At 51.3% G+C, this 21,807-nt stretch overlaps 1 protein-coding gene and 1 non-coding gene across 5 annotated transcripts; both read left to right on the forward strand.

The window, feature by feature from the left end:
- The first annotated feature begins 249 nt into the window (after positions 1-249).
- Positions 250-21,788, forward strand: NAA40 (N-alpha-acetyltransferase 40, NatD catalytic subunit). 4 transcript variants are annotated; one of them, XM_072789641.1, is made up of 10 exons: positions 250-405; positions 7,258-7,353; positions 8,663-8,715; positions 12,122-12,217; positions 12,298-12,456; positions 12,629-12,712; positions 13,170-13,247; positions 13,531-13,643; positions 18,384-18,477; positions 21,767-21,788. In XM_072789641.1, the coding sequence occupies exons 1-10, from the start codon at positions 400-402 to the stop codon at positions 21,771-21,773; spliced, it is 786 nt and encodes a 261-aa protein (XP_072645742.1). In that variant the 5' UTR covers positions 250-399; the 3' UTR covers positions 21,774-21,788. The 4 variants fall into 4 exon arrangements, with proteins under 4 accessions (XP_072645742.1, XP_072645740.1, XP_072645741.1 ...); XM_072789639.1 differs by lacking the exon at positions 21,767-21,788 and adding an exon at positions 20,099-20,319; XM_072789640.1 differs by lacking the exons at positions 12,122-12,217; positions 21,767-21,788 and adding an exon at positions 20,099-20,365.
- On the forward strand, positions 21,210-21,316 carry LOC140613671 (U6 spliceosomal RNA). Its single transcript, XR_012014563.1, has one exon. It is a non-coding gene; the product is annotated as a U6 spliceosomal RNA (small nuclear RNA).
- Positions 21,789-21,807: the final 19 nt, after the last annotated feature.

A 21,807-nucleotide genomic window follows, 5' to 3' on the forward strand; every position in this document is an offset into this window, starting at 1 on the left:
CGCCACCCACCCGGCCGCCAGGCAGCGCGCTCCTCCCGGCCAGGCGCGGCCGTTGCCATAGCTACAGACACCGCGGGGCGAGGAGGAGGCGGGCCGGGCGTGACGTCATTCCCGGCGCGACGCTGCCCCGCGCCTCCCGCCTCTGCCGGGTGCGGGACCCTCGGCCCGCCCCCGCCCCCCCCCGCTCTCCACCTGCGCGCTTCCCCCGTCGCGCCCTCCCCCGCTCTGCGCCGGCGCGGTGCCCGCCAGGGCGCGCAGGGGAGCCCGCGAGGCGCATGCGCGGTGCGGGACCCGCCGCCGCCGCTCTGGGGTTGCCGCCGCCGCCGTCCCTGCCGTTGCCGCCTCCCTGCCGGCGAGTGTGGGAAGGAGGAGCTGAGGGCCGCCGCCGCCGTTGCCGCCATGGGGGTGAGTGAGGCAGAAGGAGGAGACGCGAGGGTCGGGGGCGCTCCCTGGTCCCCGCGCCCCCCGCGCCCCCATTGTTCCTTGAACCCCCTCTCACGTGACCCTGACCCCCTCCGGCCTCACGTGACCTCCACCCCCCACATGACCCGACTCCCCCGCCCCCACTCCGAGCGTTCCCACCCTGGGCGCAGCTCGGGGATCCCGGGGAGCCCTCTTCTCCGGCCCTCACCCCCTTGGGTGTCCCCCGCCCCTCGCGTCGCGCCCGTGCTGTCTTCCCGGCTGACGACTTCTCATCTTCTTGGCCTCCCTCTAACCCCTGCGCGGGCCCTGGGGTACCCCGCGCCCCCAGGGGTCACCCATCACCTGGCTGTCACCGGCTCTGCGGCTTCCCACGTCCTAGGCGGCCTCTGGCTTGCAGGGAACCGAGGCCCAGAGAGGAGGCACGCAGCCAAGGTCACAGGCAGGGAGCGGGGCCAGACCCTAACTCGGACCCCCTCGACCGCCGGCTGCACTTCCCGCTGGCGAGATTCCCGGTGAAGTCGGTTTCCCTGCACTCTTTGCAGACCTGTCCTCCAGGTTCCTCCTGCTCCTGAAACGTTCTCTCCCCTTCCAACGGAGGGGAGGGCCTGCTCGCGAGGCCTCCCAGACACAGGGTGGTTTTTAATCATTACTTGGGTGGTTGAGTGCTGCAGGTGGCTTTGCCTGGGGAAGCGGTCCGGAGATGAGCAGGGAGGGGACTGATGGGGGCGCCACTGATGGATGGCTCCAGCCGCGCAAGCTTAGTGACCACCTGTTCTGTGTGAGGCAGCCTGGAGGTGCGCCCTTCCCTGGCATGTGCCCACAGAGAGCTGGGCAGAAGTTATTAAAATATTTCTGTGAGTTCACCTCCCTAAGTTCCAGTTAGAATAGTATCAGTCACTCTCCTGAAAAAAAAAAAAAAAAAATGGAACTGGTCCTCCCTGGTACGGTGTAGATTAGTTTTTCTTTTTTCCGTTTTCTTTTTTTTCTTTTTTTCAAAATCTGTACTTTTAAAAAAATTTTTATTTATTTATGATAGTCACACAGAGAGAGAGAGAGAGAGGCAGAGACATAGGCAGAGGGAGAAGCAGGCTCCATGCACCGGGAGCCCGACGTGGGATTCGATCCCGGGTCTCCAGGATCGCGCCCTGGGCCAAAGGCAGGCGCTAAACCGCTGCGCCACCCAGGGATCCCTGTACTTTTTTTTTTTTTTTAAAGGTTTTATTTACTTATTCATGAGAGACACAGAGAGAGAGAGGCACAGACATAGAGGGAGAAGCAGGCTCCATGCAGGGAGCCCGATGTGGGACTCGATCCTGGGTCTGCAGGATCACACCCCGGGCTGCAGGCGGCGCTAAACCGCTGCGCCACCGGGGCTGCCCTGTAGATTAGTTTCTACGTGGAGTTTTCACTGCCTTTAGGGAGCCCTGACTTTGGAGCCTGGGATATCTCAGTTCCAGTTCTATCTCCACTGGCTCGCAGCATGATACTGTACCAGTGAGGTGGCCTTTCTGAATTTGAATTTCCTCCTCTGTGTAATGTGGATGATGGTCCCCCCACCCCACCCAGTAGATTGGAGGATTAAACGAGATAGTAGATGCAAATAGCCACATGAAATCCTGGCTGTTGTTTTTGTTTGTATTCACCTTTTACTTTAGTTATCCAAAATAGATTTGTGCTACTTTTAACTCATTGGGCTTGTCCCTCCTGTTGTTAACCTAGATTTTTCTCTCAAGTTATTATTGACTGAACAAATCAACTTGTTGGACAAAAATAGTCATCTCACCCATGTCAAGCATTTTATGTAATCCACGTCAGAACACATTCATCTTGTTTCAGCAAGGAATTTGGGGTACTATGTACTTTTTTTTTTTTTTTAAGATTTTATTTATTCATTCATGAGAACAGAGAGAGAGGCAGAGACAGAGGCAGAAGCAGGCTCCACGCAGGGAGCCCGACGTGGGACTCGATCCTGGGAACTACAGGATCACGCCCTGGGCCGAAGGCAGGCGCTAAACGGCTGAGCCACCCAGGGATCCCCCTGTACTTTGTATATAGGAAATCAAGTCTGGAGTCCTTAGGCAGAGTTAACCCAGATTTTGGTGAAAGGTCCCAGACCCCAGCTTTTGTTGGAATGAAGTAAAATCTGTGCCGTTGGTATCTCTCAGTGTCTACTCGGCATCAGCCACTACGGACTGAGTAGCAAACAAGGAACATAACATGCCCTTTGGGTTCAACACTTCCTCACTGGTTGAGTTGAAAGAGCAAGAGTCAGAGATACTGTGACCCTTGCTTCCTTTAGGGCCACTACATTATTACTCATACTTTACAGATGTGTTTCTCAGAATGTCCCCTGCCTAGTCTCTTCTGGCCTAAAAGTCACTGCAAAAAGAGAGACTTGAATCTTCCTTCTTGAAACAGAACTGGAACCCTCTTATTATCCTCAATTCTTCCCTGATAGGGGCTGTGGACTCCCCACCTCAGTGTCAGGAAGGTCGGTGTTTGTGGCGAGCACTGCCTCTTAGGGAGCCTTGCTCCATTTGACAGCCTGACCTTAGGCTGAGAGAGAATAGTATCAGATGGAACACCCTTCTCTTCAAAGTTCTTTCACCCTTGCTGCCCAAATGTGTTGTCTTTTAGACATTAGAATTCAATCTCTAGCTCCCTTCACCAAAAACGGAGGTTTTTTTCTGGATGGGGTGGGGTAAAGGTATTGACACTAAAAATCTATGAGATGCCAAATCTCTTTTCTGAAAGGTGCCTCCTGCCCCCATCTGTGTGCTTTTTGTTTTTTAATTTCTCCCTGTGACTCCTGGCAGTCTTAGAACTGCATGTGGAGATACTACTTCAATAGGAACAGTGAGGGATGCCTGGGTGGCTCAGTGGTTGAGCCTCTGCCTTTGGCTCAGGGCGTGATCCCAGGGTCCTGGGATCGAGTCCCAAATCGGGTTCCCCGCAGGGAGTCTGCTTCTCCCTCTGCCTATGTGCCTCTCTCTGTGTGTCTCTCATGAATAAATAAATAAAATCTTTAAAAAATAAAAATAGCAAGGGGAGGAGTTTCACGGCTGCATGTGAAAACACTTACATCACGCTTTATAACAAGTCCTGTATAAATGTAGTTGATGTTGTGAAAGAAGCATGGATTTTAGGGTTCAGACTTGGATTTGAATCTCGGATGATTCACTAGTACTTGCTGTCTGCTGAGCACTGGGTATACACTGACTAATAAAAGCCAGTGTGACCTCTACCTAATGGAGTGTACAGTCTGGTGTGAATGGAGGGAGAGGGTGATAGAGAGAGCTCTGAAAATTCTGTTCACCCTGAAAGCTCACAAACCTCTCTGTGCCTCAATTTTCTCATCAAAGAAGTTGGCACACATAACTTGTTATCATAAAGACTAAACTAAGTCCTCTTTATTTTTTTAAGATTTATTATTTATTCATGAGAATACACAGAGAGGAGAGAGAGGCTGGGGGAGAAGCAGGCTCCATGCAGGGAGCCCAACATGGGACTCTTTTTTTTTTTTTAATTAATTTATTTATGATAGTCACAGAGAGAGGGAGAGAGAGAGAGAGAGAGAGAGAGAGGCAGAGACACAGGCAGAGGGAGAAGCAGGCTCCATGCACTGGGAGCCCGATGTGGGACTCGATCCCAGGTCTCCAGGATCACGCCCTGGGCTGAAGGTGGCGCTAAACCGCTGAGCCACCAGGGCTGCCCCTAAGTCCTCTTTATTAAAGCATTAGGAGAGTAGTGTGTGACACAAGTGGATCCCTGTAAACAGAATTCCTTATTTTTAAAAATTTAATACATTGTATCATTTTGTCCTCACAATAGTCCTGTGAGGTGTAGGCATTGTTAGCCCCTTTTTCACTGATGAGGAAATTGAGATCCAGAGAAACTAAGTAACTTGCTGAAAAGAGATTAAATAACTTGCCCAAAGTTACACAGCTATTATTTGGAAGAGCTGAGAATCAAATCCAAGTCTCTTGACTCAAAATCCCACACTCTTTTTATATAAAGCTCCCTTGGGAAAGACACTTAACCGCAATGAGCTTTACTGTTCACTGTGCTTATTTCCCATTTTAATTAGGAGAATTTTCCTGTGTCCCTGCAGGATAGCCTTACCTCCAAGAGGCAGGGCAAAGCTAATTGGAACAGTAGGGAACCATTTTTCCTAGTGTGTGTTAGGTTTGAGGGAGAGACCCTGCCTGTCCTGGCCTGCTGCAGCCTGCCATACCCTGTGTGCAGGCAGTGAAGCACTTAGGGGTCTTGGGCCATGGCAGCCCTGAGCTGCACTCAGGATTGTCTGGCTGGCCTGTTCCCTTGCATGAATGAGCCCATAAATCTCCTGGAGGCTTGGGGTTGGCCCCCTGCTGCTTGTGCTTAGGAATTACTTAGCGTGCTTAGAAATTAGATGCTGTGGAGGGAACCCACGTTTCAGTGCTTTCTGGGTCCTGAGAGTCACACTTTCCTTCCAGCACCTTTGATCTTTCAGCTCTGTGTCGTGCGAAGAGAGAACTAGTGTGCAGGGTGGAGGAGGGGAACTTCACTTGCTTCTACTGTAAAGGGGACTTCTGACCTGTCCTTTCAGCTTTTTGGTGAGGCCAGCATTCGTGTCCCCATTTTTCTGGAGATGGACTTGTTTTTACGGGTCATGCGGGGGTGGCAGAAGGAGAACCAGCGTGGCCTGAGTGATGCCAGAGCTCATGTTCTTTCCTGGAGGCCGACTGTCTCAGTTTTCCCTGTTCCTTACCCCTCCCTCGGTGTAGAGGTAGGGCCTAAGGCAGCACTTGTGCTGGTATGGTGTGTCAGCCATCACCAAGCCAGAAAGGTGATGAGAAATGAATTGCTGAGTAGCTACCTTAACAGTTCCTAAAGTCTGGGCTTTCTTTTGGCAGGACTGAGAAGGAAGGTCTTTTGACATTGGAATAGGCCTTCCCATTGCGAGACAGCGTGGCTGGTGGAATAAACACTGGATCTAGGGCCCAACCCCTGGGATTAAGTCCCCCTCTGCCACTTACTCTTGGGGTAACATAATCACACCATCCCTCTGAGCCTCACTCAGTTTCCTCACGTGTGAATGGAGATGCTGGGTTTTCCCTAAGAATCGAAGCAGGTGTTTGTGAAAGTACTTTGTGAGCCGAGTGTCTCTCAATGTTGTTTTGAAATTCAAATTCCCAGGGAAAAAGATGGATGCCCTGAAACCCGTGTGCAGTAGAAAGGAGCTGGTTTGCCCCTCCAGTCCTAGCATTATGAAGACAGTCTGTTCTCTTCTGTTCCTTCCTTTAGGGAAGTAGGAAATGGGATCTAGCCGAGCTTCCAGCATAAAATAGCTGTTGGGTGAGTTTACACCCAGAAGAGCAATCCCTGTGATTTCTTTGTATCAGAACTCTTGCCTGCTGGACCCTTGACATAAGAGTTAGGCAGTGTCATTCCTTGGAGAGCTGAGGGTAGAATTTATCCTGAGAAACTTTCCTAGTATCTGCTTTTTCAACTTCCCCTTTGCTGGTGCCAGTGTCAAGGCTAAGGTGCCATTGGAGGTAGTAAAGCGTCTCTGTGGTGGTGAGCCCGGGAAACCAAGAGGTTGGAGTCAGAAGAGGTAGTGAGGTTGGTAGAAAAGCAGAGCCATCCCACCAGTGTCTTTGGGTGCCTTTGGCATTTGGGCTGGGTGAGTGAGCAACTTTGGATGCAGGTGCTGCTCTGGTCTTCCTTGGGAATGAGAATGAGAGCCCTCGTTTGTTGAGCACGTGCCATATTAAGTCTCACTGGCCTTCTACCGCAGAGGAGGTCTCATGAGCCTCACTCACCCCATTCATCAAATGAGGGGAGGAGGTGCAGAGAAGGACTGGATGTTGCCCAAACACTACTCTGAAGAGCAGGAAGAGGCTTTGGGTAAGGTCTGTCAGACTCCAGGTGTGAGCTCTTTTTCCTGTGTTACTAGCTTTTTACAGGATGGTAAATAAGAGGATCTATGTAGGCCTGAGAGAACCCCATGTGAGCCATACAATAGGATTTGCTCTGTATGCAGTTATGGGTGATTTGCGCATTGGTGACTCTGTGCAAGGCCACTCTCCCTTTGCTCCCCCCACCCCCCTGCTGCCTGTGTGTCCTGCAACATGGCCTTGCTGACCATGTATCAGCATGGCCTCTGTCCCCAGGTGAACACTTTGAGGCCCTTCACTCTGCCCTTATTCATACTAGGTGTGCAGTGGGTGCCTGCTGCTCATTGGCCTTAGCTGAGCAGTGTTTCTGTGGAACAGTTCGGTCTTATTAAGCCAGAGTGCCCTGATCTTGCTTAAAAGGGGACCCCCCAAAAAGGAAAGGGGATCCAGTGCTCAGAAGGGCTCCCCCAGACCAGATCTTTGTCTTCTGAAGCTGAGAAGGCTTTGACTAAACTCATGTTTAGGAATAGGTGTCATTGGCTACCTCAGATACCATCTCCTCCCTGAAACCTGCCCTGAATATGTCTAAAATTAGTTGTTCCCTCCTTAGGAGGGAATGGATGAGTACATATTTATTAGGCACCTGCTGGGGGCCAGGCTCTACTGCAGGCATGGTCATGTGCTCTCACTGGGTTCTCACAGTGATCCAGCAGTCCTGAGGGTCAGTACTTTTTCTGACAAGGAAGCTGAGAAGTCTAGTGATGCTCCCGAGCTCTCATGACTAGAAAACGCTTGCATCTTTCCCATCCCACTGAGTGTGCAGCAGCCAGGATTGGAAGTTCCCGCTGCTGAGGCCAGGCCTGTGGGCCCAGGGATTGACTGAAACGGTTCCTGAAACGGAAAGTCTCTGGTCGGCCACAGCCCTTCCAGCCAACTTTGCTTTTCTGTGTTGCAGAGGAAGTCAAGCAAAGCAAAGGAGAAGAAGCAGAAGCGGTTGGAGGAGCGAGCTGCCATGGATGCTGTCTGTGCCAAAGTGGACGCTGCCAACAGGGTGACTCCTCTTTCCTAAGTCCCTTCCTCCTAGAACTTCAGCTGGGTTTTCATTTGACTTCTTTTGGCGCCACCCTGTGGCAGAATTTTGTTATTTGCTAGCTGAGGAAAATGAGCCCAGCAGGGGAGTTGCCAGGAGGGCCAGAGGTTGGCCCAGGTGTGTAGGGAAATGTGGACTCAAATGGAAATGGCTGCGGGTGCCTGGCTGACTTAGTGAAGCATGCATCGACTCAGTCTCAGGGTTGTGAGTTCCAGCCCCACACTGGGCATGCAGCCTACTTAAGAAAACAAATGGAAGTGGCTACTTCTCTCTGTGGGTCTTCTTCCGTACCAATAGAAGAGGGTCTGGAGAAATTTAGGATCTTGCATTTTGGAGAGGAAACCTCCCTGGTAAAATGTGTTATAGTTTCCTCACTCATTCCTTCAAAGTTTATTGACTGACCATGAAGTACCAAAGGTTGTGCTGACACCAGGAGCAGGAGGCAGCAGTCTGGTTCAGGGGGCACAGGCAAGGAAGGAGTAGCTGTGACGCTGAACACTCAGGTAGCCCCACTAGAAGCCATCTTGGCTTACAAATGGAACTGGAGAGATTCTGGTCATCTGTCTTGCAACCATTTCATATCCCATTTTTTGTTATTCTTTTAGCCCACCCAATAAACAGTCCACATTTATAAGGAGGTGGTTTAGGGACATGATTGCTCCGTTTTGGGTTTTGACTTGGGGTTAGTTGGGGGCCTCTTAGAAGTATGCAGGTGAGGAGCACCTGGATGGCTCAGTCCATTAAGCATCTGACTCTTGGTTTGGGCTCAGGTCATGATTTCAGGGTCCTGTGATCTAGCAAGGAGTCTGCTTGAGGTTCTTCCTCCACCCCACCTCCTGTGCATATGTGCACTTTTCTATCTCAAATAAATAAAATATTAAAAAAAAGAAAGATGCAGTTAAGTGGAGCACCTGGCTGGTCCAATTGGTAGAGCAGGCAACTCTTGATCTCAAGGCCGTGAGTTCAAGCCCCACACTGGGTATGGAGCCTACTTAAAATAAAAAGAAAAATAAAGAAGTATGCAGGTGGATCAAGTGGCCTCTCTTTTGGGTCAGGTGACCTATAGGCCAGTATTAATTAGTATTAGTCTAGTAGCGTCTCTTCTTTGTGAAGTGAAGCTGACTTAACTCTGTTGGGCCTCCTTACTAGAAGGGCTGCTCCTGGGCCAGGAACAGTCTCCTCATGTGGGTCTGTACACTGTCATATTTGAGGGCAGAGCCTGCAGCTGTGCCATGTATGTGTGCTACTTCTCATTTTTTTCCCTCCACAGCTTGGAGACCCTCTAGAGGCTTTCCCTGTGTTCAAGAAATATGATCGAAATGGGTAAGTGGGTTTTTTTGTTTGTTTGTTTGTTATATTTTATTTATTTATTTATTCATGAGAGAGAGAGAGAGAGAGAGAGGCAGAGACACAGGCAGAGGGAGAAGCAGGCTCCATGCAGGGAGCCTGATGTTGGACTCAATCCTGGGTCTCCAAGATCACACCCTTGGCTGAAGGTGGCGCTAAACCACTGAGCCACCCGGGCTGCCCGAAATGGGTAAGTGTTTAGCACTCCTGACTGTTATCACCTTGAGTGTCTGAAGGAATTCACCTTCCCACAGTATGCTTCCTCCCACCCAAATTCTCTCATTCTCTGTTATGAAAAAGGAGAAGCTATGGAGAGTGTCTTATTGATATAAAAGCCCCTGGTTAGAGCAACAGAGGAATCCATAAATGGACAAAGATTGTATAATCTAATTTTTATTTAAGATGTATTTATTTATTAATGAGAGAGAGACCGCTGAGCCACCTAGGCATCCCAAGATTGCATAATCTTAGACTGACATTTCTTTAGGATTTGATATTCTCTCTGGGTGAAGAATCATAGAACTGAAACAAACTTGAAACATTATCTAGGCTGACTTCTTCCTTTTATGCACGGGCGAATCAAGGCTAAGAAAAGCTAAATAAGATCTCTTTCTTTTTTTTTTTTTTTTTTTAGATTTATTTATTTATTTATGATAGACACAGAGAGAGAGAGAGAGACGCAGAGACACAGGAGGAGGGAGAAGCAAGCTCCATGCAGGAGCCTGACGTGGAACTCGATCCCAGATCTCTAGGATCATGCCCTGGGCTGCAGGTGGCACTAAACCGCTGCGCCACCAGGGCTGTCCCTGAATAAGATTTCTGAGCCACAGGGTTTCTCCCTGGTTGCTGAGGGGGCTTTAATTCCCAATGTAGGGGTGCCTGGGTGGCTCAGTGGTTGAGCGTCTGCCTTTGGCTCAGGTCATGATCCTGGGGTCCTGGGATCTAGTCTTGCATCAGGCTCCCCACAGGAAGCCTGCTTCTCTCTTTGTCTGTGTCTCTACCTTTTTGTGTGTCTCATGAATAGATAAAGAAATTTAAAAATCTTAAGAAAAAACATTCCCAATCTAGGGCTCTTTCCTTGAGTGTATGATGTAATTAATTGTTAAAAGCCACTTATTAGCTGTGTGACCTTGGACCCTGGGCTTAACCTCTCTGTGCTATTTTCTTTTTTTTTTCTTTAATTTTTATTTATTTATGATAGTCACACAGAGAGAGAGAGGCAGAGACATAGGCAGAGGGAGAAGCAGGGTCCATGCACCGGGAGCCCGATGTGGGATTCGATCCCGGGTCTCCAGGATCGTGCCCTGGGCCAAAGGCAGGCATCAAACCGCTGCGCCACCCAGGGATCCCTGTGCTTCTATTTTCTAATCAGCAATGGGCCTAATAATAAAATGATTTCAGGATACCTGGGTGACTCAGCGGTTGAGCCTCTGCCTTTGGCTCAGGGCATGATCCCGGAGTCCAGGGATCGAGTCCCACGTCGGGCTCCCTGCATGGAACCTGCTTCTCCCTCTGCCTATGCCTCTGCCTCTCTCTCTGTGTGTCTCTCATGAATAAATAAATACATAAAATCTTTAATATATAAATAAAATGGTTTTGTCAGAAAGATTAGGTATAAAGTGCTAGTGCCTGGAGCGTACCAAAACCTAGATCAGTGTTAGCTGTTATTGTTACTAATCGAGTTTACTGCTGTGGAATCTGGGTTAAAGCCCCCTTCCCTTTTCTGTCTTTTTAGTTTATAAAACAGGAAGTATAATCTGTCCTATAAGAGCTGTTGTTAGCTTAAGGAAAAACAGGGATTATGGCTTTAGAGAATCACAACTGTGGGTTTGAATCAAAACTACACCTCTGATTAACTGTATTCGGAGAAGCCACACTCCTTAAGCTTCATTTTTTTGTCTGTTAAACTGAGTGATGATGCCAAACTTGCAAGGTTGTTTTAAGGAGGAAAGAGAATTATATCCAGTCCTGTAAGTAGCAGCTGGTATGAGTATTTTATTTTATTTTATTTTTTTTGGTATGACTATTTTAGTGAACAAGATAGACAGATGTAAATATGTGAATTATGAAGCAAACACTTTAGCAGGTAACACTATATCTGCTTTTTCTAGGTATGTCTGAATTTCATAGTATCACATTAACTTGTTCTTCCTGTCTGTGACCAGACATAATACAGTTCTTCCCATAGCCTTGCCATTCAATGTCTGGGAAGCCCTCTGATACAGTTTAGAGATCCCTTACTGTGATGTCTTCTCATGGTCCTTATTCCCCCTTCCCCTGAGTTTGAGAAAGACCAGAACAGTCCTGAATCAGGCATTGCCAGCTGACTCTGGGCTCCTTTGGTGCCTGAATTTTGTGTGATTTGTGTGGCTGTGATCCTGCTTTAACATACTTAACTCAAAAGAAGAAAACTCAGATTAGTGGAGAATTCATACCTGCAGACTGCCCTTCAGAAAGTATATGGCTGAGCCAGATGTAAGGCCGTGTTTGGGCATTTCTGACTACGACATGGTCAGTCAGTACTTACAAAGAAAGGCTCTTCAGAACCAAGAAGTTCCGAATTTATAAGGCTGAGTGCACGTGTAGCTCATATGGCAGACCAGATAGCAGAGGTGGTAGTGGCCTCCAGTGGGCACATCCTCTGTGGGGTCGTGTCACAGAACACTGGAAGGTCCTGACCCGGGGCCTCTCTAATAAGGACCTTAGTGTTGCTGACTTCAGTCCTGTCAGAATGCAGTACTGCCTGAGATTGAGGTTCCACAGTTTGGTCAAGGAACTGAACTGTGATTTACTAACATTCCACATAGAAGTAAATATAGTCCAAGACCTTAACATCTACAGCATTTGTTAATTTAGGAAAATAGCATGGGGTTGGACATTGCTCCACCCTGTTTGCTCAGCCAAGAACACCCACTGTGTCCTCAAAGGAAATGGCAGGCAGGACCCATCAGGAGGGTGATGGACCGTGGTCTTAAAGGCCCTAAGGTGCCATAGCGGCCCAATGAAGAGTCCGTTTAGAGACTGAATATCTAAGGGCAGGAACTAAAGGGACCAAGAAGACTGGGGCTTATAGCAAAGTATAGAAGAGAGGCTGGAGAAAGCAAAGAGGTCCCGAGAGCGACAGGAGTTCACAGAGTGCCCAGGCCGATAAGGGCCTCTCAGGGCAGTCAGGAAATGGGACTGTGGTCGGGGAGGTGGGCTTGTGATAACAGTTGTTCTTCTTGGCCAGAACGGCTTTGTTCCTTCAGTGGCACCTTCCATGGTCACGTCTTGGAAGGCAGGTGAGCCCAGACCAAGCATGCTGCACTGTGAGGCCATCAGGGCAGCAGGCAGTGCTTGGGCCTACCTCAGGCCCCACACGCTGCCTTTCCCTCTGCTTCAGGTTAAACGTCTCCATCGAGTGTAAGCGAGTGTCTGGACTGGAGCCAGCCACCGTGGCCTGGGCCTTCGACTTGACCAAAACCAACATGCAGACCATGTAAGCAAGCCCTGACAGGAGGGGAGCCTTGCTCCTCCCTTTGTGGGGTTCCCCACCCTGACTGCCCCCACATTTCCCAGGTACGAGCAAAGTGAGTGGGGCTGGAAGGACCGAGAGAAACGAGAGGAAATGACGGATGACCGAGCCTGGTACCTCATTGCTTGGGAAAGCAGTTCGGTCCCTGTTGCCTTTTCTCACTTCCGGTTTGACGTGGAGTGCGGGGATGAAGTCCTATACTGGTAGGAGCCCAGCTTGGGGTAGGGCGTGGGGAGGACACACTGGTGCTGCTCTGGGCACTCAGCTGGGTGGCAGAGTCCACTGTGCCGGTCTGGGACCAAGGGCTGCCAGGGCCCCAGGCTCCTCTGATGGTCCCTGCCTCTCCATGCTCACTTGGCTGCTTTCTTCACCCAGCTATGAGGTGCAGTTGGAAAGCAAGGTGCGGCGGAAAGGTCTGGGGAAGTTCCTCATACAGATTCTGCAGCTCATGGCCAATAGGTAAGGGCCCCTGTCCCCCAAACCCCATGTGTCACCCCTTTGGGCCATCCACTCTTCTTTGAGCCTTGTGGAGGACAAGACTCCTAGGAATGTCTTGGAAGAAAGGCATCTAGAACCCTCTCAGTAAAAGACTCCCTGCCTTACTGTGACCCCAGATTTTGTACACGCAGCTCTATGCAACAAGTGCTGCTGAGTGCCTGCTGTGCCTGAATAGTAGGGTGCAGAGAGGAAGTGGAGAAGAAGCCAGTCAGGTGGAGGCCTGATACCCGTGTAGTCTGGTCAGCCCTGGAACAGAGGACAGCACTGAGTGCTACGGGTGCCCAGCAGGGAGGCTAGAGTTGGGGCTCAGGGGAGTGCTTCTTGGGAGCAAATGGGCGACAATAGGAAGAGACACAAAAGAGGCGTGAGTTAGCATTGTTTCTCTTTCTGGAAGGTGTTTGCTCTGCTTTCTTTTCAGCACACAGATGAAGAAGGTTATGTTAACTGTATTTAAGCACAATCATGGCGCCTACCAGTTCTTCAGAGAAGCACTGCAGTAAGGAGCTGGGCCCTGGTGTGGGACGCTCTGGGTGGTAGGAGGTGCCTGCCCCAGGGCCTTTACCCTGGTCCTGGCCCTCATTCATCCTGAAGGCTGAACTCCCGGTCTAGTGATCCATGGGAATAACCTGGGCACTGATGAGATGGTGTGGGCATGCCCTCAGGCTGTGCCCTCACTCCTAGGGGTTTCATAAGTGTGGCTGGTGGAAAAGTTCCCAGGCTAGGGGGAGGAAGGCAGTCAGCTACCTGTAGTCAAGCCTTTCCTCTTGCCTGCCTTGCAGATTTGAAATCGATGACTCTTCCCCCAGCATGTCTGGTTGCTGTGGAGAGGATTGCTCCTACGAGATCCTGAGCCGGAGGACCAAGTTTGGGGACAGCCAGCACTCCCATGCGGGTGGGCACTGTGGTGGCTGCTGCCACTGAGCTCCCAAGCTAGAATGCTCTCTTCCAAGGTCTGTCCTCTCCCTGAGCTCACACCGCTGGCCAAGTGCCCTCAGAGCTGTGGCCTCCTCAGCCCTGCGTGTGCCAGGCTACAGCCTGAGAGCACAGAACCCCTGGGGTAGAGCAGTCCGAGCTGCCTGTCCTCTCTCCTAGAAGAACAGAGTGCTCTGAAGGAGCAGAGAGGAGAGGGTGCTAAGGGAAGAGCTGGCGGAGCCCGGGCATGACATGGACCCTCTCACAGCAACTGCCTTCTCGCTTGGCCCTTGTGCCCTTGTGCCCTTGTGCCCTTGAGCATGAGGTTCCCTGACTTCTCTGCAGATGGATTCCTGACAAGCCTTCCCCCTCCCCCCCGCCACACACACACTTGGACAAATGGAGTGTTTATAGCTACCTTTATAAAATCCTGGAACCATGGGTCAGGGTCTGGCTGGTCCCCAATGAGGAATGGACTGAGTGCAAGATCTGGACATAGAGATAGGCTTCAGAGAGAATCCTGTTTCATAGACAAATGCTCTGATGGAGACTGCGGGAAGGTCTTTCGTGCCACTACACTGGGAAGCAAGAGAGCTCTTTCTAGCTGTGCTTTGATGGGCCCACGGGTAGTGTGGAGGCATCCCAGGGGACCAGCCCGTTGGGAGGAAGGCTCCGTACCTCTCTGCATTGTTGTTGAGAGGATGAGAGGACCAGGAACAAGGTGTGGACAGGGGCCCCCTGGGAAGAGAGTTGCTTCTCTGGGCTTTTGTACTTTGCTGCATTCTAGCATAACCTCTTGATCTCCTGGCAGCAACTCACCTCGAGCTTTCCATTCACGGAAACGAGCCAGAGGTCCTGCCAGTTGTTCTCCACCGCCCCTCACCACTTCTCCCCTAACTCACCCCCACCTGATACCTCTGTTCTCACTCTCAAGGGGAAGAATTACATTAGGGAGCCCCTGATCTTCCCCCAGAAGGACCCCTTGTTCCTGGCATCTTCAGTGCTGTTGCCTCTCATATCTTGGTGCTGATCGCTCTCTGCAGGTAGAGCCTCCCTCCCTTTTCAGAGAGCCCCTAGCCAGCAGCAGGCCCTACTGCCTGCACTCCCCAGCCTTGACCCTTGCTGCCTCAGTGAGGCCTTGGTGCCACTGCCCTGGCTGACAGCTCTGGCTGCGGCAGGAATGCCTCTCAGTGGCCCAAACCGCTGCTTTTCTCTCTCTCCACTGTCACCCTGTGGCAGCGGACTGGAGCTGGGGGAGAAGGCCTTCCTCTTCTCTCACAAGATAGAGAGGCTGTGGTCAGAGCTTATATTTGCTCTGATCTCTGGGCTTTGGGCCCCTTCCAGGGACGAATATGACCAAATCCTCATCCAGGAAAAAGCACCTGCCGCCTCCCTTGGGCATCCTTGAACTCTGCTTCAGGAAGTGTCTTCAAGGTTCTAGCCTTTGTGAAGTTGCTCTCTTGGAGGTCTGTCTGTCCTGACCTCAGAGGCTGCTCACCCCCACCCTCTACCCTGACTCAGGTGGTCTCTGCTGGCGGGTCTCTTCTCTCCTTTCCTGCTGGTGCAGGGGCCTGTGCACATGGCCTCCTTCAGCTAGCCTGGCCCTCCTCGGAGTGCTTTGTGGCTCCTGACCCCGCCAGCAGTGGATGTGGCACTCCCTTGGAGAGGGCCTTGCAGCTTTACACTGGAGTAAGCCCATCTCTGCCTCTACCTCCTGGCTCCCAGGGGATTCTCTGGGGGAGTGGGAGGGAACATTGGTGGGCTCCTTCTAAGAATCATGGAATGACAGAAGCATGCTTAGGAATTTTTTCCTCTGATCCCTGTCTGTCGACACAGAACAGATATTTATTGTCTCATCGTGGATTTCTGATACCTCCCACTCAAGGGGATCAAAAGGAACCCCACTGTAAATTCCTCATAAGGTGAGTTTGGTGTATGTTGTCTCTTTCCACTCATTGAACACCTGCCACTGAAGCCCACTGGTAGATGAGGTGCTCGGTGCTGCACCCTGCTCTTGTGGCCCCTGCCGCCGCCGTCTCCTGGAGGGCTGCTCGGGGCCAGGGCTGGGGTAAGAGAGGCGCCACCTAGGACTAGCAGGTTCCTCTCTTTCGGTGTTGAGCCCATTCACTTCTCAAACATGAGTCTCTCCTTCCCCAGGTCTTGGTTTTGAGAAACAGCAGGTCTTTTGTTCCCAGCTTTTTTGTGTTTGTTTGGGGCATGTTAAAATATTTTAAGATTTTTTTTAATTGTATCCACCCTATTTCAGGTTAGTTTTGTTGATGTCAGATGTGTATATGACATGTATATGGTTGTTTTTAACCCTTTCTGGGTTTTTTTAGAGGAAACAAGATAAACTCCTTGATACTTTTTTTTTTCTTTAGCAACTTGTTATCACTGGAATCAAAGGGAAAAGTGATCTCTTTTTGCATTGGTTGTATTTGTATGTCACAAATAAAAGACACTTTGTTCAGCTGCTGGGATTGTGTCCTAATGCTGGGGTACCATGGGCAGTGTGGTCTCACAGATACCTCTGACCTTCACACTGTCTTCAGTGTTTGCCCTGAGCCCTGGGAGGCACGAAGCTGTGAGGCTCCACACACCTTGCTGTGAAAGAAGCCTTGGCTTGAGAAAACTTTAGGGTGTCTGGGACAAGCAGCCAGCGGTGGGAACTGAGACAGAGTATGTGTGTTTGTGTCCCCTGGGGAGAGGTAAAAGGTCTTTCAAGGGATGCCTGCTTTGCATCTTGGACAGACTCCTAAGCCAGGCAGCATGATGTTTGACATCTTTGGCTAAACGTAAACTCCAATGTACTTGTGTGCGAGGAGTGGATTGAGAGTGTTGATACTTCTTTCTTCCCTTTTACTTTATTGGGTTAGTCAGAATATTCTTTGTCTCTTAAAAAGAGTCCAAAGCCCTCTTTTCTCCACACAAAAGACAAAGGCTCAAAGGAATGTAACTCATGTCAAGCCTGACAGGACAGGAAAGTTACAAGCTGGGAGAGACTCAGCCCCTGGTTTGTGACAGATGGAGCTATGCAGTTTCTCTTCCAGGCGGGGACTCCTGCCAGTCTCTGGCCCAGGGTAAGCTAGGAGGAGAGGCAGGAAGTGGGCTAGGAGCTGGGGTTCAAAAGCACTTCCTGTGGGTGCTGGAGGGGCTAGCCTCGCTGTGCTCCTGCCTGGGAATCACCTTTTCCTGAAAGGTGGAAAGGGAGGAGGCTAGGAGGAGCCCCAAGTCACAGGGAACATTTGTGTTCTGGTAGGGCAGCAAGCTGGGGAAGGAGAGGCAGGGTTCATAGCTGTTCAGTGGGTGTCATCCCACCTGGAGATGGTTTGTGCCATTGCCTTATCTTGGAGGCACGAAGAAAGGCATCATGATCCTTGGGAAGAGAGAGAGCTGATCATACAGTCATTTCCCATGCGACAAAATTCTGCCCCCCCTCTCAAGTTCTTTGTTCCTTGCAGGTTGTTTTAATCCCAGGTAGGAACTTCTTGGAATGACCATCCCCTTGTCACAGGGGAAATGGGGAGAGTTGGAAGGCTGTGGGGCCCTTCCTTGGTCCCTGCTATGAGGGGGCCGTGTGCTCGCCTCCTCTTCCACCTCCCCAAAGGACTTGGATGCCTCTTGGGTCCTCCAGTAGCTGCCTCTACCCCTCCCTGCAGCTGCCACTGAACCTTTTTCACTCAAGTGGTACTTGTTGAAGTGCCTTCAGTGAGCAGATGGAGCAAGAGGCACCATTTCTGCATGAGAAATATCCATTTCATTCAGAACATGAGCTGGTTTGAAAAGGACTATGCTTTGCCAGTGGAGACAACTTGGTCACCAGGTGGTTTCTGCTGCCAGGTTTTGAAGATGGTCATTTTGGGGTACCTGGGTGGCTCAGCGGTTGAGCACCTGCCTTTGGCCCAGGGCGTGATCCCAGAGTCCAGGGGTTGAGTCCTACATCAGGCTCCCTGTGTGGAGCCTACTTCTCCCTCTGCCTATGTCTCTGCCTCTCAAAAAAAAAAAAAAAAAAAAAAATAGGTGGTCAGTTCAACAGCCTTGATCTTCACGGTGCGGGGTACTGGGGCAGTGATGTTCCGCATCTGATCTGCAATGCCCAGGTACATAGTGGTGCCCAGGCAGGCTGTTGTTGGCACACAGGTCTCTGGATGTCAGCGTCACACTTGATGAGGGAGTTCTAGGTCGCCCTGGTGATCCTGGCAGATTCCGTGCCTGGTAAGGCAGACACCTGTCGGTCTCAAGACCCTGTCTTCCCTCCCAGGGCTTGGCCTAGAGAAACAAAGTAGACTTTTCCTGTGGCCAACCTGTTTGTTGAAGGGGCAGTGTCTCCTGAGGGGTTCCTTCTGTCCCATGCGGGGGATGGGGACTGTTGAGAAAAATGGGGACTGGAGTTGAGAAGGCCAAGGTTGAAGGCCTGGCTTGCCCACCAGGATGGCCTGAAGGAGCGTGTTGAGACAGCAGCAGTGTCTGTTGCGTAGTGATGACTTGTCTATCAGGTGGCTTGTGGCTCTTCTCCAGAGGAAGAGGCAGCCACAGCCATCTGGTGCTCCGAGTATGGCTCCCGACCTGAGCTTTTCCTTCACATCCTGTGTGATCTCCCCGTCAACCGGGTGGGGAAGAAGGAATTGTGCCAGAGCTCTGCCAGATGCCCTGGCTTCCAAAGCTGCAGCCCACTTGATCCCCTCTGACTTGGGCCCTCTGTGTCCCATTGCTTACCCAGGGTTGGAGAAGCACCTGTGCGAACCCTCCTACTGCACCTGCGTGCACACATGGTCTCATGTTCCCTGGAGGTTGGCTGTGCAGAAGTGGACAAGGTGAACCTGTGAACCTATATTGTTGCTTTAGGAGTCCCTGCGGTGAGATCTTGAAGATGAGTGCTTGCTATGGGCTGGCAGGGAAAGACTGCCCATGCTGGGGCTGAAGTCAGACCACACTGCCCCATGCTTAGTGTAAACCAACCCAAGGTTAGAGGGATAAGGCCCTCAAGGAAGGCAACCAGGCTGGTCAGGACCTGGAGCCTCCAACAGAGTGGGGCTGTTTACCTTGGAGAATGGTTTTGGGGATCACCGCGTGAGCCAAGGTGAGCAAGCAAAACTGGAGCCAGCTGCTGCCCTGGGGGATGGGGTCCAGCTGTCCTCCATGGACTGTTCACTCCAGGGCCCTGGCGTGGAAGAAGGCTTGGTGCACCAGGTCCTACATCACTGTGTGGTCTTGCCCTGGTACAGCAGCAGAGAGTTGCAGGGAGTAGGCCTAGGAGGTAGCCTCAGCCACTCCTCCCCTTGTACCAGTTGTGACAAGGAAGTAGCCGTGTTACTTCTTCATGAGCAAGGATCTTTATGAGCTAGCAAGGCCCCAGCCAGCCAGGTCCAGGTGCTGGATGGTGAGGGGCAGAGTACAGCCCTCGTAGAGGCACATTGTGCGTGCTGTCATCCCTGGAATCCAGTATGATGTCTGGGGAGTAGATTGAGGGGGAGCAAAGCGGTGGCCTGCACTCCTGGGGCAGCCCTGTCCAAATGTTGGTTACAGGGAGCGAGAAGGGACAGGGACATTGACTGGAGGGGTGTGGGGGGCTAGGGATGGAACTGTCAGGGGCAGGGACTTAGGGCCTTCCGGGGGCCTAAGAGATGGGGGTATTGAGAACAATGAGAAAGAATGGGGAACTCTCCTTGGGCTACAGATGGAGAAGAGGTCAGGGGTTCTGTGACTGAGAGAAGCTCAAGGTTAGGAGTTGTGGGTCCAGCCAGGGGTCTGGAAGGCAGAGAGGTCTGGATGCAGGGTCACAGCAGGATAGGGGTGAGGCTGGTCCTCCCTGGTACAGCCAGAGGCATATGGCCACAGCTTAGGCTTGAATGGTCACATACCTGGCAGGAATGTTAGTCTCTACCACGACCTCGGGCATCTTTTCCCTCTTGACCTTAGGGAGATGGGGCAGGGAGGCCTTGGGCATGCTTGGGGAGTGGTCCAGCCCGGCAGCTCCACCCCCTCTTCTGGTCTCAGTGTACCCATCTACACCATGGAGTTGGGAGCAGCACCCAGGCTTGCTGATCTAACAGCTAGGAGTTCTGCTGAGAGTCTTGGTGGTCTGTTAGCTGTGGGGTTGGGCAGACCTTGTCACACCAGTGTCGCTGGACATCCCTAAACCTCAGCATGTGTAGCACAAAGCACATGAGCCGGGTGATCTTACCCTCATCACACATGGTTGCTGGCTGTGGGCCAGAAGGGGTTAACTGCCACCTGGCTCCAGGAGGATGGTTGAGGGGGAGTGGCTGGAATTTTCCAACCAGGTGCCACACCCCTGGGGGTGCTGGGTAGGACAGCTACATTCCACTGGGGGGAGAGCACCCCTGCCTCTGCACCCCCTTGTCACTCTATAACTCCCTGCCTCCCTCATCAAGCCGTGTCTCCCCCCTCTAAACATCTGGTGCCTGCTGACAGCTGTGCCCCAGGAAGAGCAGATGCCCCTCTGGGACCCTGCCCACAACCCGCTCTGGTGACTCCTTGCTCTGCCTGGACCAGCACCAGCTTAGGTTTCCCCAGTCAGCCTTTTCCTTCTGGTGAGACCAGCCCCTCCTGCCTCTTTCTCCTGCTGGATTTTGCATGAAAGCCACCATTTTGCAGATGGGGAAGCAAAGACCCAGGTAGGAAAAGGGTAGTTCTCTAGGTAACCCAGCAAATTAGTTTAGGATCTACACCCCCTTCTCGAACCCTACTCCTTTGGATACTGGACCCTTCCTAAGCCTCCACTAGGGCCTCTGCTGCTCCCCCCACTCCAGGGAGACAGTACCTCCAGGTCTATGGAGAGACTGCAGCTGCCCACAGTGAGAACCCTGGAGTGGGCTCCTTCACCCTGTAGCCCTCCCTCTACCAGCCCCTGGTTTCAGTGCCCAGCACCCACTCCACATGCCAGGAGGAGAGTCTAGGCCAGGTGGGAGAACTGGCAACCCCTCGCTTAGGTTCTTACCAACTCCAGGTTAGGTGCTCTGGGAGGTGGTGAACTCCAGAAGGTGTGTATGTTGGGTATCTGGGGGATTTATACCTTATGGCATCAAACCGCTGACATGCAGCCCCCTCCCCAGGCTTCACAAGCTCCGTATTTGGGCAGAACAGCTATTGGGCCTGCACTTTTCCTCAGGGACCTAGGGTGGGGGATACCTAGTGTTTCTCTAACCCATGTATGGTCAGGGGGCACCTTTGAGTTGGGGCAGCTGGTATCTTTGCAGCCCATATATGACCATCAGGCCTTGGGGGCCTGGATTGTGAAGCTGGTCTCAGGAGTAGGGACCAGTTCCCCTACCATCCCCAAGGCTTGGGATCTATTCCTGCAGCCCCATTCAGGGAAGAGAGGGGTGGGGGGAACAGTCTGAGGCCCTGGGATCAGGACCCAGGCTGGGACCTCTAGGCCTCACCCCCATAGAGAGACTTCCAACAACTTGAGTGTGTGTGTGTGTGTGTGAATGTGTGTGAATGTGTGTGTGTGTCCTTCCAGGCTTTTATCTATGTCTACTTCTCTCTCTCTCTCTCTTTTTTTTTAAGATTTTATTTATTCGTGCTCGCTTCGGCAGCACATATACTAAAATTGGAACGATACAGAGAAGATTAGCATGGCCCCTGCGCAAGGATGACACGCAAATTCGTGAAGCGTTCCATATTTTTGTGCCTATCATAAATAAATAAAAATTAAAAAAAAAAAAAAGGTTTTTTTTATTCATGAGAGACACAGAGAGAGAAAGGCAGAGACATGTGCAGGGAGCCCGATGTGGAACTCGATCCCAGGACTCCAGGATTATGCACTGGGCTGAAGGCGACGCTAAACCGCTGAGCCACCCAGGCTGCCCCCTATCTACTTCTCTAGATATTTCTTCTTCTTCTTTTTTAAGATTTTATTCATTTATTCATGAGACACACACACACACACAGGCAGAGACACAGGCAGAGGGAGAAGCAGGCTCCAAGTAGGGAGCCTGACGTGGGACTCGATCCTGGGTCTCTAGGATCACGTCCTGGGCTGAAGGAGGTGCTAAACCGGCTGCCCTCTTCTTTGTTTTCTAAAAACAAGATCATATCACACATTTGTTTTTCTTGCTTTTTCATGCTGTTTTGAAGTTTTTAAACTGAAGTGTAGGAGACATACAGAAATGTGCATA

This window comes from Canis lupus, chromosome 21, assembly GCF_048164855.1.
Source record: "Canis lupus baileyi chromosome 21, mCanLup2.hap1, whole genome shotgun sequence".
In the NCBI taxonomy this organism is placed as follows: Eukaryota; Metazoa; Chordata; class Mammalia; order Carnivora; family Canidae; genus Canis; species Canis lupus.

What these genes read in the sequence shown, in the direction of transcription:
- NAA40 (XM_072789639.1), top strand. An exon ending in AAGTGGACGCTGCCAACAGG is followed by an intron (nt 7,354 to 8,662) that starts GTGACTCCTCTT and finishes TTCCCTCCACAG; the next exon opens with CTTGGAGACCCTCTAGAGGC. An exon ending in CTGCAGCTCATGGCCAATAG is followed by an intron (nt 12,713 to 13,169) that starts GTAAGGGCCCCT and finishes CTTTCTTTTCAG; the next exon opens with CACACAGATGAAGAAGGTTA.